The 19,042-nt window shown below is 40.7% G+C and overlaps 1 protein-coding gene across 4 annotated transcripts in view; it reads right to left on the bottom strand.

Annotated features, from left to right (window-relative positions):
* Nucleotides 1–18,711, bottom strand: part of EFCAB6 (EF-hand calcium binding domain 6) — a 474,908-nt gene extending 456,197 nt beyond the window's left edge. For 3 of the 4 annotated variants that reach the window (XR_004540188.1, XM_033953069.1, XM_033953071.1), the window contains exons 1-2: nt 18,568–18,711; nt 6,757–6,901 (exon numbers count right to left, since the gene is read on the bottom strand). Coding sequence is in view for 3 of the 4 variants with exons in the window: in XM_033953069.1 (XP_033808960.1) it covers nt 6,757–6,898 (142 nt within the window). In the remaining variant the exon portion in view is untranslated. The other variant, XM_033953070.1, reaches the window with a different exon arrangement.
* Between the last annotated feature and the right edge of the window lie 331 nt (nt 18,712–19,042).

The following is a 19,042-nucleotide window of genomic DNA, read 5'->3' as shown; positions in this document are numbered from 1 at the left end:
ATAAAAAGCCAAAACATGGTCTTAGGGATATTTGGAGCATTGAGATTAAGCACCAGATTACTGCATCTCAATGGCCACGACTTTGGTCTTGGAGGTTAAGATGTACATCTATGAGACAAACGTGGTTTTTTCTTTTGCATAGAGCTTTTTGGACCCCTGTTTGCTTACAAAAATTAGATAGCTCTAGGTCTAATAGATGTTGGCACTGTCATCTTGAGGCTGGGACATTAGATCATCTATTATTCTATTGCCCAATCATATCATTATTCTGGAATTCAATTTGGCCTCAAATAAATAGGATGATGGAAAATCCAGTAGCCTTGACTTATGATACTATCTTATTCGGCACAGCAATGAGAGCAAAGAGTCAAATTTCTTCAAACAATAACAAACTTTTATTTATATTGACTGGGGTAGCAGTACAACAAATTACATATAACTGGAAAAATTATGATAGGTTAAACTATAACTTCTGGTGGAATTACGTATGCCATATATATAAAATGGAGCGTGCATTAGCAACACAGAGAGGTTATTTTGGCAAGTTTCAGAAGATCTGGGGACCATTAGCAGATTTCTGTAATAAATGAAATCATTTTCCCATAATAAAAATCTTATTAAGAAGGGAGGGGGTGGGTTTCATTTTATTTAATTTATCTTATAAAATATTTGTCATTATTTTTATTATAATTGTTATGTGTATTGGGAAGGGAGGGAAAAGAAGGGTTTAAATTTTAACAACAATTATTATACATATTAAGTAATACAGATATTTTAGGTATTATTGTTTATAAATACAGAATAATATATTGTATTTACAGTGATACATGGAAGGAATTCAAGTGTATGTTTTATGTGATCTTTTAAAATTTCTATGTTACACTTGTTGATATATGAAAATGAATAAAAAAATTTAAATTTAAAAAAAAGTATTTCTGTGTAACTTCATCGAGTGTCCTCTAGTCTTTGTAATTTTTGACGAAACGAAAAATCGATCCACTTGTACCCATTCTACTCAACTCAGGATTTTGTAGACTTCCATCATATCTCCCCTCAGCCATCTCTTTTCCAAGCTGAAGAGCCCTAACCATTTTATTCTTTCCTCATACAAGAGGAGTTCCATCCCCTCTACCATCTTGGTTGCTCTTCTTTGAACCTTTCTAGCGCCACTATATCTTTCTTGAGCTAAGGAGACCAGAACTGAACGCAATACTTCAAATGAGGGTGCACCATGGAGCAATAAAGGGGCATTATGATATTCTTAGCCTTGATAACCATCCTTTTTAAAATAATTTCCAGCATCCTGTTTGCTTTTTTGGCTACCGTCGCACATTGGGTGGAAGGTTTCATCGTATTGTCTAAAATGATACCCAGATCCTTTTCTTGGGCGCTAACCCCCAAGGTGGACCCTAGCATCCAGTAACTGTGATTCAGGTTATTCTTCCCAATGTGCATCACTTTGCATTTGTCCACATTAAATTTCATCTGCCACTTGGATGCCCAGTCTTCCAATTTCCTGCAATTTTTCACAATCCACATGTGTTTTAACAACTTTGAACAGTTTAGTGTCATCTGCAAATTTAATCACCTCACTCGTCATTCCAGTTTCAAGATCATTTATAAATAAGTTAAACAGCACCAGTACCAATACAGACCCCTGCGGCACTCCACTGTTTATTCTCCTCCATTGAGAAAAATGACCATTTAACCCTACGCTCTGTTTTCTATCCGATAACCAATTCCTTATCCACAACTGAACTTTGTCACCTATCCCATGACTCTTTAATTTTCTCAGAAGCATCTCGTGAGGAACTTCTATCCACTTGGGTGTTATCTACAGACCTCCAACTCAATTGTAGTAAATTTACAAAGATCTGATTATGGATATACAAAAGTTGGGAAAGAAAGGGAAGGTGATGTTGCTGGGTGATTTCAACCTGCCGGATGCTAACTGGAAAGTTCCGTCTGCGGAATCGGAAAGACGTAGGAAGATTGTGAATGCCTTTCAAGAGGCTCTGTTCAGAAAAATGGTAATGGAACCCATGAGGGAAAAAGCGGTACTGGATCTGGTGATCACAAATGGTGAAAGTGTCTCTAATGTCCTAGTGGGGGCCCACCTGGGAAGTAGCGATCATCATATGGTTTGGTTCGATAAAGCAGCCAAAGTGGAGGATAGCCACACAAAACTCAAAATCCTGGATTTCAAATGTGCAGACTTTAGTAGCATGGTGGAGTACTTGAAGAAAGAGCTGATTGGATGGGAAAACATTAGAGAAATGGAAAAACAGTGGTCCAAACTGAAAGGTTCAATAAAAAGAGTTATTGACCTTTATGCGAAGAAATAAATAAAAATAAGAGAAAAAGGAAACTGATATGGCTCTCCAAATTAGTTTTGTTGAAATGCAAAAATCACTCTATTGTTGTGCTTATAAGGAAGCTGTGCAGATGATATAGATGAGTCTACACGGATTATTATAATCAGAATCATGGAGGGGGGTGCTGGGGATCACTGTGGCTGCCTGAGCCACAAATCTAGAAATGATGATATTCAGCACAAGATAACCGATCTTCTCTACTGAATATTTGCAGTTAGCAGCTAAAGGTTAACCAGCTATATCAAGTTCAGCACTGACTGGTGAAGTTTAGCAGCCAAATCAGGCTGTGTTATCTTTGGCTACTATGCACATAACCAGCCAGTGCTGAATATTAACTAAGCTGGTGAAGTTTACACCAGCCAAATAAATCCTGGATAATTAATTCCAGTTACCAGAAATAGCTGGCACTGAATATCCACTGCCACTGCCGACTACAGGAATTAGCTGGCCTGCCTCCTGCAGTCTGAATATTGGATGGATAGTTCATAAATTGTGCCATATCTCATGTGAATTTTATTATTATTTTTTTTTATCTTTATTCATTTTAAAACTTTCAATAAGTGTAACATAATATACAATCATTTTCTACTTTAACATCACTTAATATACCCTCAAAATCAAACTCACATCAAATATCCCCCTTCCCATATATCCAACATATGTTCTTAAGCATAAGAGATCATAAAATATTCCCTCCCTCCCTCCCCACCCTGGACGTGTATGCAAAAAAGGGAAAAATTATAATCATTCAGTACAGTATTTTGTTAATGGCTCCCAAACATCCCTAAATTTCTTAAAATGTCCCTTTTGTATAGCTATTGCAAGCTCCATTTTAAAGATTTGGGATAACGAATTCCACCAAAAATAATAATTCAGCCAATCCCAATTTTTCTAGTTTTTCATAATTTGCTGAATGGCAACCCCTTGTCATGATGAACAAAAGTTTATTATTATTAGAAGAAATTTGACTCTTGGCTCTCACGGAAGTAACAAATAACACAGTGTCATATGATAATGCCACCAGATTTTCCAGTAGATTATTCACTTGGCCCCAAATGGATTTCCAAAAATTAAGTATCAATGGACAATAGAATAATAAATGATTAATGTCCCAGCTTTGAGATGACAGTGCCAGCATCTATTAGACTTAGAGCTATCTAATTTCTGTAAACGAACTGGGATCCAAACTGCTCTATGTAATAAGAAAAACCAAGTTTGTCTCATAGATGCCGACGCCATACATCTCATCCTCCAAGCCCAAATTCGTGGCCATTGAGACACAGTAATTTGATGCTTAATCTCAATGCTCCAAATGTCACGTAGACCAGTCTTTGGTTTCTTATTCAAAAATCCAGATATTAATTTATACCACTGAGCAGCCTGGTGTCCCAGGAAGTCCACCTGAAAACATAAGAACGGCAAACTATATTGACCAGTTAGATTTTTCCATTCAGGAAACCCCTTCTGAATGGCCTGCTTCAGCTGCAACCATCTAAAACTTTGTGATTTGTTAAGACCAAATTTGTGTTGCAATCATGAAAAGTCAAGCAGCTTACCATCTGATATAACATCATCCAAAGTACATATACCTGCCTTCATCCAGTGTTTCCAGATGGCCTTAAACCCGCCAATTTAAATCTTGGAATTCAGCCACAGGGTCTGACATGTGGATTTATGGATTGGAATAGGTGTTAAATTATTGATAAATTTTAAAAAGTTTGCTACGTGTCTATAAAAATTCTATTGTCCTTATATAATCTAGGTAGCTTGATACTCAGAACGTGACCTAATCGCAGAAGAGACATGAGTTGCCATTCCAACCATAACCAGTCTGGGAGATTTTCCATAAGCTCAGGGAGGATCCAGTACATACCCTGACGCATAATATAGGCTTGATGGTACCTATGAAAGTTGGGAAAATTTACCCCACCCTCCACAATTGGCTTTTGTAGAGATACCAAGGCAATTCTTGCTGCTTTCCCCAGCCAAATACATTTTGTCAGAATGCTATTTAATTTCTTGTAAAAAGACCCCTGAAAAAACACTGGCAACATACCCATTTAGTAACAGACTACAGGCAGAATCATCATCTTAACCGTTTGGACTCTCCCCCACCAAGACAGATGTAATGAGTTCCAATGCTCACACATTTCTGTGACTTCAGTAATAAAGATATTTCATTTACTTTCATAGTCTCTTCCAGTGTACTTTTTATCCAAATACCTAAATATTTTATACCCTCTTCCTTCCATAGAAAAGGGAATGTGTCAAATAAACCTTTTGTACAATACACATTTAGTGGAAGAACCTCTGATTTGCTCCAGTTTATTTTGTAACCAGAGAATTTTCCAAATCTTTCAATCAGATCCAGTAAATGCGGAATGGTGGTTTCAGGATTCCTCAAGTGAAGCAATATGGTATCTGCATAAGCAGAGACCTTGTATTCCCGACCTGCATAAGCAATACCCTGTATCTCCTCTGCTTGCTGAATAGCCAATAACAAGGGTTCCAATACAATGTCAAAAAGCAAAGAAGATAACGGACACACTTGTCTAACTCCCCTTCCAAGACTAAAACGTTCAGAAAAATTATTATTAATGTATAATAATAATAATAATAATTTATTGTTTATATACCGCCAAAGCCAAGGTAGTTCTCTTGCATAAGGGGAACTATACAAGGTTTGAATCATTTGTATAAATCCAGAACCAATACCAAACCAATCCATTGCTTAATACATGAAGGTCCATTCTACACAATCAAAGGCCTTCTCTGCATCCAAGGATACAGAGAAAGCTGGATCTTCCATAGCTTTTGTTAGATTTAACATGTGAAAAGTCAGTCTGGTGTTGTTTGATGAATGTCTCTGAGCAACGAAACCCATTTGGTGCATACCAATAATATAAGGGAGAGCCTTGGCCAGAAGTTTTCCATCTACATTAATCAAAGAAATAGGCCTGTAATTTGAAACCAACGTAGGATCTTTATTTGGCTTTGGCAAAACTATAGTCAAAGATTCTGCCATAGTACCTGTAATACAACCTTTGGTCAGTTGAGCCTGATATAAATTTAATAGATGAAGTAATAGGATAATTTGAAATGATTTGTAAAACTCTACAGTGAACCCATCACCACCTGGAGCGGATCCAAATCTAAGGGACTTCAATGCTGTTTGTAATTCTTTCATTGATATAGGCGCATCAAGAATTCCTTTTATATGCTCAGGACTTTTAGGTCCCTTAATTAACTTCAAGAACTCTAAACCCTCAAGTTCTTTATTTGAATAAAGCTCAGGAGAATATAAAGCTTTATAATATTTCAAAAATTGTTTTAAGATATTTCCAATTTGAGAATGAGTTTCCCCATTCTCATCTGTGATAGCCACAATTTTTAGTTTCCTTTTTTAGCTTTAAGATAATTAGCTCATACTCTTCACGCTTTATTCGAGTTTCCATAATACAGAGCCTGTTTAGAAAACAATTCTTTCCTAGCCATTTGAGAGGAAATCTCATTATATCTGTATTTATCTTTTAAGAGGGCCTGTAAAGTATTTTGTTCCCATTTCAAGGCCAATTGTGACTAAAATTTTAATATTTTGTACCAAATTAGAGAATTCCAGTTTAAGTTGTTTCGTAACATGTGCCGAATATGAGATAATTTGCCCTCTCATGGTAGCTTTGATAGCATCCCATAATGTTTCTAAAGAGATTTCCTCCGAGGCACTGATTTGAAAATATTCATTCATTTTTAACTGAAATTCTTCAATAAAGTTAGAATTTGCAAGCAATATATTATTGAACCTCCTTACAGGTCTATTACAATCTTGTTCCTCAAATTTTAATTTAATCCAAACTCCAGCATGATCTGATAGAACAATAGAATCTATGCCAGCTTTGGTTACCTGTTGAACTAATTGATTTGATACAAATACATAATCTATTCTTGAAAATGATTTATGAACCTGGGAGCAAAAGGAAAACTCCCGAGCATTAAAATGGAGAATTTGCCAGATATCTTTTAATCCATAGGATTGAACTAAATTATCCAATCCCATTGATTTCAAATTTCTACTAGGTTGTTTATCCAGCAATGGATCCATAACAGCATTGAAGTCCCAGCTACCACTAGATTAGAGGCAGCCAGTGGCAGAAGTACCTGTTGAAGAGTCTTAAAAAATTCTGCTTGATTTGAATTAGGGTCATATACACAAAACAGCGTCAGAGCATGTTTCCCCAAGGTCATCTTTATCTGAACCCACCTTCCTAAAGGATCTGCAGAAATAATATTAAATACAGCTGAACATTTCTTATGGACTAAAATATGAATTTTAAATTCAGAAATGCTGCCTCTTTCCTTTCTAGAGCTTAAAATGAGAACTTACTTGAAGCTGATTTGACTGAATTTCGACCATTGCTCCTTGATAATGTTCTGCTAAGTGCAGAATAAGGTCTTTCAGAAAAGATGATTCCACGTGACTGAGGGCGTAAATCACTTAAATTTACTGGAAGTGACAGCATATTCATTCCCTAAAATTATAAATAGAATATCAATTTGAAAATGGTTTCTATGACTTATTTCATTGCATGAGAAAGTAATCCAGTTTAATATCATAAGAGCTACATTAGGGAGACATGCGGAAGCCTCTTTTTAGGCACCCTGATACTGTGTGATGAAAGTTTATTCTATAAAAGCATTTAGGCATGCAGGCTCCATTATATAATGCTAATATAAGTCAGCATTGACATGCCATATGTTTATTTGTCTGCAGTTACACTAGCCATAGACATCACATAACAGCAAGTGCCTAAATGCATCAGACTCGTATAACTTACTGTGTTCTGTAAGTTACTTGTACTGTATAAGTAGCAACATTGCTCATTGCCCTCCCATAATCCACCCTTGTGAATGGCCCTTTGGATTTATGTATGTGTTTACCAAATAATGCTTAGTCACTTTGCTGCCACGTAAATGCATAATTGTACATCAATTTTTTTATTCACTTATAGCATGATTTACACTCCACAAAATCTGTCAATTTATTCTAAATGTGTGACTTCATATCCACCAAACAGGTCTATGCTTCTTCAAAATCATGTGTGAAACCCAGAGCATACTTTTTGTCTGTGGGGTTTATAACAATAATCAAAACAAAGGTCAGCACATGCTTTTGCTTTAATTCCTGTTTCTGCCCTAGAACTTTCACCATTTTTCTGCATACATAATTTTTCCATCAAAAATAATGCATATAGGCTTTCTTTTACTAGGCCGCGGTAGAGGTTTCTACCACATCCCGGAGCGCTAAATGCTCTGACATTCATAGGAATTCTATGCTACAGTAGAAAATTCTACCGTGGCTTAGTAAAAATGGGGGGGGGGGATAATTTTGGTTATATCAAACTGAATGTGTTGTTCGATACATCATCACCCTCTGCCCACTCCCAGAACTGTCTATATGCAGTTCCACAGCTTAAAAAACATAGAAACATAGAAAAAGATGGCAGAAAAGGGCTTTAGCCCACCAAGTCTGCCCATTCCAATTATCCGCCCCCCAGAGTTCACTCCCCTAGAGATCCCAAGTGAATATCCCATTTCTTCTTAAAATCCGTCACGCTGCTGGCCTTAATCACCTGCAATGGGAGTCTATTCCAATGATCCACCACTCTCTCGGTGAAGAAGTACTTTCTGGAGTCGCTACGAAATTTCCCTCCCCTGATTTTCATCGGATGCCCTCTGGTGTTTGAGGGTCCCATGAGACAGAAGAGATCATCTTCCAACTCGATGCGTCCCGTGATGTACTTATACGTTTCAATCATGTCTCCCCGTTCTCTTCTTTCCTCAAGTGAGTACAGCCGCAACTTTTTTAGTCTTTCTTCATACGTGAGATCCTTGAGCCCCAAGACCATCCTTGTCGCCATTCGTTGAACCAACTCGATTCTTAGTATGTCTTTACGGTAGTGTGGTCTCCAGAACTGAACACAGTACTCTAAGTGAGGCCTCACCATGGATCTGTATAATGGCATCATTACTTCAGGTCTCCTGCTGACAAAACCTCTGCGGATGCAACCCATCATCTGTCTTGCCCTGGAGGAAGCCTTCTCCACTTGATTGGCAGCCTTCATATCCTCACTAATAATCACCCCTAGATCGCGTTCTGCGATGGTCTTAACCAATGTTTCCCCATTCAGTACATAAGTTCTACATGGATTACTCTTGCCCAGGTGCATTATCTTGCATTTTTTAGCATTGAAGCCTAGCTGCCAAGTAGTTGACCATCTTTCCAGCAGTAGTAGATCATGTGTCATATTGTCAGGTAATACACTTTTGCCTACTATGTTGCAAAGTTTGGCGTCGTCAGCAAACAGTGCAACCCTTCCTTTAAGTCCTTGCGTCATATCTCTTATGAATAAATTGAATAAAATCGGGCCCAGGACTGAGCCCTGCGGCACCCCACTGATCACATCTGACGACTTGGATGGGATACCGTTCACCACCACCCTTTGAAGTCTACCGCTCAGCCAATCCCCAGCCCAAGTAGTTAGAGTGTCTCCCAACCCCATCGTTTTCAACTTGTTCAATAGCCTTCTGTGTGGGACGCTATCAAATGCTTTACTGAAATCCAAATATACCACATCCAGTGATTCTCCGGCATCTAGTTGTCTAGTAACCCAGTCAAAAAAGTTAATCAGATTAGATTGGCATGATCTACCCTGGGTGAACCCGTGTTGGTGGGGGTCACGTAGGTTATCCTCGTTTAAGATTGTGTCAAGATTCTGTTTAATCAGAGTTTCCATGAGTTTACACACTACAGATGTGAGACTCACTGGTCTGTAGTTTGCCATCTCTGTCCTGCAGCCTTTTTTGTGGAGTGGAACTACGTTAGCTGTTTTCCAGTCCAAGGGGACTCTTCCTGTGCGTAAGGAAAGATTGAAAAGCACAGATAATGGTTCCGCCAGGACTTCGCTCAATTCCCTGAGCACCCTGGGGTGTAGGTTGTCCGGTCCCATGGCCTTGTTTACTTTGAGTCTTGATAGTTCGTTGTAGACGCTACTTGGCGTAAACTCGAAATCCTGAAACGGGTCTTTCTGGTTATCTCCCGTCTGAAGTTGTGGACCAGCTCCTGGTGCTTCACAGGTGAAGACTGAACAGAAATATTCGTTTAGTAGGTTTGCCTTGGCAGAATCTGATTCTGCAAAGTTACCGTCCGATTGCTTCAGCCGTTCTATCCCAACTTTGTTTCTTTTCCTGTCACTAATATAGCTAAAGAAAGTTTTATCCCCTTTCTTAATATTCCGTGCTAGCTCTTCTTCCATTCGGAGTTTGGCCTCTCTGACTTCTTTTTTGACAGATTTAGCTCTGTCTAGGTAGTCCTTTTTCGCCTCCTGGTACCCTAAATGTTTGTAGGTGATGAATGCTTCCTTTTTCTTCTTAACTAGGTCCGAAATTTCTTTAGTGAACCATCGGGGTCTTTTGGTTCTCCTGCTTTTACTTACTGTTCTTATGTATCGGTTTGTTGCTTCATTTAGGATAGACTTCAGAGACGACCACATATCCTCTAAATTGTCAGATTTTGTTTGTTTATATAGCTCCTGATAGACGAAATCTCCCATACGGTTGAAGTCCGTGCCTCTAAAGTTGAGAACCCTTGTTGCTGTGGTTGACTTAGAGAAACCTTTCCTGAGGTTGAGCCATATCATATTATGGTCGCTGGAGGCCAGTGTATCACCCACCGAGACATCTAAGACGCTATCCCCGTTGGTGAGTACCAGGTCCAGAATCGCCTGGTCCCTGGTGGGTTCCAGCACCATTTGCTTGAGACGTGCACCCTTTATGGAGGTTAATATTCTTTTACTGCTACCTGTAGTTGCAGTGAGTGTGTTCCAATCTACATCGGGCATGTTGAAGTCTCCCAGCACTACTGTGTCCCCGCGTAGTGTGATGTTCTCTATGTCTTCGATTAATTCCATGTCTTTGTTTTCCTGTTTTCCATGCCATCAAAACATGTATGTGTTGATAAATACCAGCACACAGGTTGGACAATAACCAGATTTCATTTCTGAAGGGAAAAAGCACTGCTTTACCCATAGAAAAATTGCAAGATTAGGCTCTTATCTTCACAGGAGTTCGTACATTAGGTGATCAATCCATTGCCCTAAACTGGCTTTGCAGAAGTGTGGCAATCACTGAATAGAAGAGGAGAGTGGGGGCCGATGCTGGATGGAAATGGACAGAGAGAAGAGAAGATGCTGAATGGAAGGGGTAGAGAAAGAGGGCACATAATGGAAGGAGGGAATAAATAAAAAAGAGCACATGCTGAAGGGGGAAAGAGGTTAGAATTAGTGAAATATTGGAGGTGGCAAGCTGTAGGCAGCCACAGTGAAAAGGGAAATTGAGGACTGGATAGAAAAATTTTATCTAAACAGATGCAGAAAATAAATTGAGAAGGAAGATGAGGGAAGAAAAGGAAAGGGAAGAAAGAGGAGAGAGTGAAATGCCAGACAATGGGGGTGGGGTATGGAGAAGGAAGGAAAGGAAAGAGTGAAATGCCAGACCATGGGTGGTGGGGGAGATGGAATAGAAGGAGAGGAGAGAGATGCCAGACCAAAGAAGGAGGGGAGAGAAAGGAAGAATATGGATGCCAGACCAATGGGGGTGTTGGGAGAGATGGAAGGGGGAGGCAGACAGTTTCTGGAATGGGCATAGAAGGAGAGAAGATGCCATATAGAAGGAGCAGAGAGAGATCAGACATCAAGGAGCTGAAAGTCCAACTCCACACAGAGCAGAGGATCCTTGATCAACAGTCCCAACTTCAAACCTTCACAGGTAGGGGAAGGGAGGCCAGACCATGATCTTCCATATCTCACCATCAAAGGCAGCGTCTCAGCTAAGCAAACGCCAATGGTCCAACTGGCCAAGTTTGAACAGCCATAGAATCAATAACACAAAACCATTAGAGGACAAAGAATAATCCCAAAACAAAATAAATGAGAAAAAGACTTAATTAAAAATCATATTAAAACTAAAATTTTTTTTTAAACAGATAAATAATAGATGTAATAATATAGATAACATCCTAATCAGACGTCATCTTGAAAAAAAAATCCCGAGATATGCCTGTAGCAAAACCTGCAGAAATAGTGATAATTGCATTGGTGCATACCTGTCACACCCACCCCACTTCCAACCCTCTCCAGTTCAGATCCCTTCATCTTATTCCCTTAATCCATTTCACCCACTAATCCTGCTCTGATCCCCTGTTCTAATACAATCCCCTGGATCCACTTATCATAGCCTCCCTCCAAAACCCCTGACAAGTTCTTCCCATAAATCAAACCCCCCAACATATGTGGAAATTTCAACCCTTCCCATCCCTAGATTTCCCATTACCCTAAATCCCTGGTGGCATAATGGGCTAGGTGGCATAGTGGGCTTCTTCTGCCCATCTGGCTCAAGGTTGAAAAATGGCACCCATAACCCCAAGCAGTAGTCTTGCAATAGTATCACTAGGGGGTCAGCTTTCCAAATAAGTACAATTTGTGCTTATATGGAAAGCTGAGCCTTAGCAGTAGTACCGCAAGACTACTGCTGGAGGTCATCACTGCCACTTGAAAGCTGGAACCAGATGGGACACAAGAAGAGGGGACTGCTCCCATCCCAACTCACTACACCACTAGAGATCACCTCTGGATAAATCCCAGGGATAATATGAGGTCAGGGGGGATGTTGAGATTTGCACATGTACACAGGGCTTTCATCTGTGGGAGGAGCTTGTTGGGGGCTTCGGATTAGGGAAGCTGGAGATCACAGGGGCATGGAAAGAGGATCTGGTGGATTGGATCAAAGCAGGGAATCAGATCATGGGGAATAGATTGAGGGAGTGGGGGTATCAGGAATCCTTGCTGTCAGAGCTATCAGTACTGTGGTCACTCTAAAAGACTGCCAGTAGTGCAGCTTCACTTACCCTCTCCTACTGAGGTGGTGGTGAGAACATCCTTTCTATTTCTAAGATTCAAAGCCAATTATCCCAGAATCGCTATGCCATATTATTACAATTTGATTTTTCAGCAGCCTTTGACGTAGTAAACCATCATGTTCTAGTTAAACTACTTTCAGATATGGACCTTGCTCAAAGGATTTCTTTCATTGCGGTCCTATGTAGTGAACTTTGGGGGCACATCTTCTGCATAGTCACCAGATTGCGGTGTTCCCTGTTATCTTCTATCCTTTTTTTTAATTATTTTTTGTTTGGACAAATAATCAAGAATAAACTTCTTGTACAGGATATGATTAAGACATCCATTAATATAACAATAAAAAAGAAATATTAATTAGAAAAAAATTATTCGCCTAATCATTTTAAAGTCCCAAATATAGAGATCGAAGATGCTAATCATGAGTGAAAGAACAAAATAAAGAAAAAAAGACACTATCAAATTACCAATTAGATGGATAGCTGAAAATGATACAAGAGTATTCTGATTAATTAAGTTGTTACTATCTTCCCTTCAAGGCGTTTCCTAGAGAGAAATCCCGTTAGCTGGGAAGGTTCAAAGAATATATAATTACAAGACTTATACTTTACAATACATTTGCATGGATATCATAATAAAAATAATTACCCATTGCAGTGACCCCTGGCTTAAGGAGCAAGAACTGTTTCCTACGTTTCTGGGTTTCTTTTGTCACATCAGGAAATATCTGAACTTTGTGTCCAAGAAATTCTTTATGTCTATTCTTGAAGTACAACTTTAATATCCAGAACCACCGTGACTAATAAGGTAGCTGATCTAGCTACCTCCTTCATTGAAGTTTTCAGCATCGTTGTTAAGTCTATCTGTTCACCCTGTTCTTATTGTTCTAAAGGATATTGTTCCTCCAATCTTTTTGTTGGAAGATAGTATATTTTTGAAAAAGAAGGAAAAGTATCTTGAGGAACATTAAGAATTTCAAGAAAATATGTGTTTAAGATTTCTTTAGTAGACAATGAAGGTACTTTTGGGAAATTCAGTTATCTAAGATTATTGTTTTCCATCATTTCCACTTTTCTTCTTAAATTAAGGTTGTCTCTAATTAAAGTTGTTTGTACATGATTTACTTCCGATATCTCTTTTTCAATTTTTTCCACATTAGCTTTACAACAATATTATCCTGTTTAAGTCCATTTAATTCCTCCCTTTGTTCTAAGAATTTATTTTCTAAGTCTTTGATTTGTGGTGACAAAGTCTGTCCTAAAGTAACTACTACGGTAAGTCCCATATAGAGTCAAGTGTGACATTAGTGGGTTTAGCAATAGAAAATATAATTGCAGGTATTGAACCAGCTCCAACAGTTTCAGGGATCTTCTCCCCCTGTAAGCCTTGCTACTCTCCTTGCCCCGTCGCTGTTTACATTGCAAATCTCAAGTGCTTCGCTCGATTCAGCTTCCCAAGAAATGGAGTCTGCCTCCTCAGACTGGCTACTTTCCCATGGAGAGCTAGCACTCTGCGGTTGAGGAGGCGGGGCTCAGTGTTGACTCGAGCCCAAGGAAACTCGCAGTAGCCTTACTCATACCTAGCGGTTCCAGCGGGCGATTCCCCAGTGTTAAGGACTCTTGCCGTAGGCGCTTCAAAAAGTCATCCATAGTCGTCTGGGGGAGTTTCCAAGCACCTCAAGGCTCCAGAGGCGCTTTACCCTCTCCTCTTCGGCATCAGAAAGAAGTTTTAGAGGTAATTGGTTGCTGAGTTTCTGGAAGCGTCTCATACATACTCAGCGACTCACGGCCATCTTGGATCCTCAGCCATCTCCTATCCTTTTTAATATCTACATGACTAAGTTAAAATTTTATAAACTAAGCCCTATCGAATCGCTATTTACTTATGCGGATGATATTTTTATTTTGCTTGAAGTTGATTTGATTCATCTTACAGCCAACATAAATTCTTGCTTATCCAAATTACTGTCGTGGTCATCCCTGGTTGAAATGAAATTAAACACAATAAAAACAAAAGTACTTTGGTTTGGTCCAGAAATTGCAAACCTTCTTACTTCAATTACCCTTAGTTCCGGTGATGTTCTGTCAATTGAGTTTTCTTCTAGAGTGTTTGGAATCTTTATAGATTCCTCCCTCTCTTTCCATTGGCAGGTAAACCATTATTAAGAAATGTTTCTTCAGTTTGTGTACACTGAAAAGTGTCCGTCACCTGTTTTATCAACATCATTTTGCAATTATGGTCCAATCCATCATTTTGGTCCAACTGGACTATAGTAACTCCATTTACGTGGGTTTGAGCAAAGGAAATGAAAAAAGACTCAAGTTAATTCAAAATACTGCCACAAGATTGATCTTTGGTAAAACAAAGTATGACCATGTATCACCTTTGTTAAGGAGTTTATATTGCCTTCCTTTTCGATTGAGAATTCAGTTTAAATGTGCCTGTGTAGTTTTTAAAATCTTACATGGTATCTTTGATTCATTGACCCTTTAGCTTTAAATTATTTGAGCTCTTCAAGTTTCAGAACTATCCATGTTTTTAAACTTTCTTTTCCCACTGTAAAAGGTTCCAGATCTATCGGTAAAATTGTTCATTCCTTCTCCTATTTATTAACAGCAATTTGGAATGACCTACATTCTCAAATAAGATCCTGTCTATCCCTTCAAGGTTTTTGTAAAATTCTGAAAACTATTCTGTTTCAGCGTTTTTTAGCAGATAAGTCTCCATGAGGTCAATTCTTTCTGTTAACTATAACGATTGTTAACCGAGTTGAACCTTGTTTCTCAGGGATGACTCGGTATATAAGTCCAAGATTTAGGGCTCCTTTTATCAAGCTGCGGTAGGCGGTTAACGCGCGGAATCCGTGCGTTCAACCGCCTGCTGCGCTAGTCGCTAACGCCTCCATTGACGAGGCATTAGTTTTTTGGTGTGCCGTGGGGGTTAGCACGTGATGAAATGTCCGATGCGCTAATCCCCGTAGCGCACCTTGATGAAAGGAGCTCTTAGTTTAGTTTAGTGCACAACACTGGACCACATGTCAATAGCTACTCCTTTGCTTCTTCTTCCCCTTCCTATCACTCCTACTCACATTAAAAAATTAGCTGATTTTTACCAGACTGCTTGTTTTAGTGTGCATTTGACCTTGGCAGGAATCCATGCTATCGTCTACTCTAATGCATGGTTAATGTGCATCAGGTAAAAGAACCCCTTAGGTTTCAAAGTTAAGCTGTTTAAATTGGTGCCCTATTTTCTGCCAAACTTTAGGAGCTTCATCTTTTTTTTGAATGGTGAGCCCTATTAAGTTTATACAATAGACATGAGCAGAGCCTTACCGTATATTCACTTGATAACTTGCCTTTCTAAATATTATATGGTAAATAAACAAAACTGAACTTAACAAAATGAACATGCTCATGAATATTAACATATAAATTAGCTATTGCTTTCTTAAATTAGCTGTTAATTTCTTTGAAAGAAATAGAACTAAAAAGTAAGCTATTTAACACTTTTAAACTCTCCAATTTTAATTTTACCTTTAAGGTCAAATAAAATTTAGAGAACATTTTTTTTTTTTTTTTAAATTTTAATGAGAGTCTATGAGCAGAAGATTAATCAGGTGTCAAGTGATGCTTGCCTACAGCCAGAGTATGAGTCCTGGCTGCTGAAATTTGTGGTCTAGACTAGAGAATGACACGGTGACGGTTTACCCGCGGCCACCGCATTTAAGCCGCGGGTCACCGCCGAAAACGGGGAAGAAAACTAGCAGTCGCTGCGGTGACGGGGACAAGGCCATTCACCGACCGCGGAAACGGTGAACAGGTTTGTCCCCGCGGGCCAATGTACCCCCTTCTAGGAACCGCTATTTACCTGTGTTTCACCGTGCTCCTCATTTGTCAGATCAACCCCTCCCGACAATCGCAGCAGAAGGGTACCCAACCCCTCCTGCCGGTCCTCCCAATGGCCTCCCCTAAGATCGCCGGCAGGAGGGTACCCAACCCCTCCTGCTGGACCCCCCCCCCCAACGAACCCTCCCACCCCGGAACCCCCTTAGTCTTACTTTACAAGTTGGACCGGACAGCTCCTCGCTCGTCTGGCCAGCAGGCCTGCCTCCGTCCAAATGAGGCGGGCCCGCCCCTACCCTGCCCAACCCACAGGATCCTAGGGCCTGATTGGTCTAGGCACCTAAAGCCACTCCCGCTATAGGAGGGGCCTTAGGTGCTTGGGCCAATCAGGCCCTAGGATCCTGTGGGTTAGGCAGCGATCACGGCAGGAGGGCACCCAACCCCTCCTGTAGACCCCCCCAACGGCCCTCCCGACAATCGCAGCAGAAGGGTACCCAACCCCTCCTGCCGGTCCTCCCAATGGCCTCCCCTAAGATCGCCGGCAGGAGGGTACCCAACCCCTCCTGCTGGACCCCCCCCCAACGAACCCTCCCACCCCGGAAACCCCTTGGTCTTACTTTACAAGTTGGACCGGACAGCTCCTCGCTCGTCTGGCCAGCAGGCCTGCCTCCGTCCAAATGAGGCGGGCCCGCCCCTCCCCTCTCCTGCCTAACCCACAGGATCCTAGGGCCTGATTGGCCCAAGCACCTAAGGCCCCTCCTATAGCGGGAGTGGCTTTAGGTGCCTAGACCAATCAGGCCCTAGGATCCTGTGGGTTGGGCAGGGTAGGGGCGGGCCCGCCTCATTTGGACGGAGGCAGGCCTGCTGGCCAGACGAGCGAGGAGCTGTCCGGTCCAACTTGTAAAGTAAGACCAAGGGGTTTCCGGGGTGGGAGGGTTCGTTGGGGGGGGGGGGTCCAGCAGGAGGGGTTGGGTACCCTCCTGCCGGCGATCTTAGGGGAGGCCATTGGGAGGACCGGCAGGAGGGGTTGGGTACCCTTCTGCTGCGATTGTCGGGAGGGCCGTTGGGGGGGTCTACAGGAGGGGTTGTAAAGTTTTTGCATTGTAAAGTTTTTGCATTGTAAAGTTTTTGCATTGCTAGCCCCAGGGGTGGTGGAAGATTAGTGATTGAAAAACTGTATGAAAAATAACTATTTTAAATTTAGTGATCAAAATGTTTAAGTTTTGAGAATTTATATTAATTAATTTTTTCTCTGCGTGTTTTGTTTTTGTATAGTTATTAACTAATATTTAACTAAGTTTTAAAGTTTTAAAGTTTTAAAGAATGTTTCCTTTATACGTAAATAAAGAAAAGTGAATGGGATTGCAGTGGCGGTGACGGGGCGGTGAATGGGGTGGCAGTGGCGGTGATGGGGCGGTGAAGAGGATGGTGAGATGGGAACGGGGCGGTGACGGGGATGGTGAGACGGGGACGGGGCGGTGACGGGGATGGTGAGACGGGGACGGGGCGGTGACGGGGACCAATTTTTTCACCGTGTCATTCTCTAGTCTAGACCTAAACCTAAAGCTCCATATCTCACACTGTCAGGTTCAAGGCCCTCAGGTCCAGAACTCTGAGACACAGGATTCCATCTAGGGCCCTTGAGGCCATGGATCCCTGGCCTGAGGGTCTTGAAGCCTAAGAATAAAGGGCCTCAGGTGCTGAGGCCCTACATCTGAGAAGAATGAAGATGGCAGGAGCAACTGCAGATGTTCCTGTCTGAAGGAGCTTTTCTATATCATAAGATGAGATAGGTAAAGGTGAAGAGACCTGACTGGTGGAAGGACTGAGGTAGTGACATGATCACCATCTGGAGGCAAAAGGGATTTAGAAATCCAAACTTCCTGTAATATTTGGGGGGGGGGGAGAGCTCCAGCCTGTGGATGGATCCAGCCAGTGTATTATCACTAGCCCACAAAAGCCACTTGAAAAAGGGGATATATTGCATTCTCTGTGATTATTTACATATAAGATCTGTTCACTTTTCTATATAAACACATTTTGTTAGCCCCTTGGCACTGTGGATTGTTCAGCTATTATGCAAACTAAAGACCAGAATAGGTAAGATACAAACACTGAAATCAAAATGTCACATTCAAAAATCAAACTTGTAAATTTAAACTGATAGTACTGAGCACATAGGGTGAAGTTCTTGCTATTAGTATTAACCAACATAATTCTGAGCTTGAGCCCATACATCACATCCTACCTTTTTGCTTATTATAAACAGCTTGTTTCCGTCTTCCTGTGCGCCTGCTTAGCAGGTCCGAAAGGCGCGCGTCCTGTGAACTTTCACAATAAAATCATCAGTTTCTTTACGTTCCTGAACTCAAGAATACCTACTCAGAAAATGCTTAGCTGCGTCTACTGCTTGCGATATCAGGACATGCCGCATCTGTTACCTCTTCGGTCAGTGTTTGCAAGCATACTTTCATTCATCCGAGGAAGTTACAAACCTCCAGCAGCAGTTCTCTCTCCCTACACAGGCTCTACTGTTTCAACAACAATGTTGTCGTAGCAACGAGTCTGATTCCTGATAGGTCCGAGACGGTGAAGTTTGTAGCAAAGGCTTGCAATTGGAGCCCGTTGCTAGTGGTGTTTGGCCTGCGACGAATTTTGCGTATGATTTGGACTTCTTGTGTTAGGTCTTCCTCTGTTTTTCAGAATTTAAAGTAATTGAAACATTTTTATTAGTGGATAAAAAAAAAAAAATGCTGTGAGGGCATATCGTGCGCTCTTCATGTAAGCCAATATTATATTTGCATATATCAGTACAAAGATGGGGGGGGGGGGGGTGGAAAGGTTATATTTGTTTTGT

Source organism: Geotrypetes seraphini, chromosome 7, assembly GCF_902459505.1.
Source record: "Geotrypetes seraphini chromosome 7, aGeoSer1.1, whole genome shotgun sequence".
Classification (NCBI taxonomy): domain Eukaryota; kingdom Metazoa; phylum Chordata; class Amphibia; order Gymnophiona; family Dermophiidae; genus Geotrypetes; species Geotrypetes seraphini.
The sequence above is the reverse complement of the archived record's forward strand: the minus strand, read 5'-3'. Positions and strand labels throughout refer to the sequence as shown.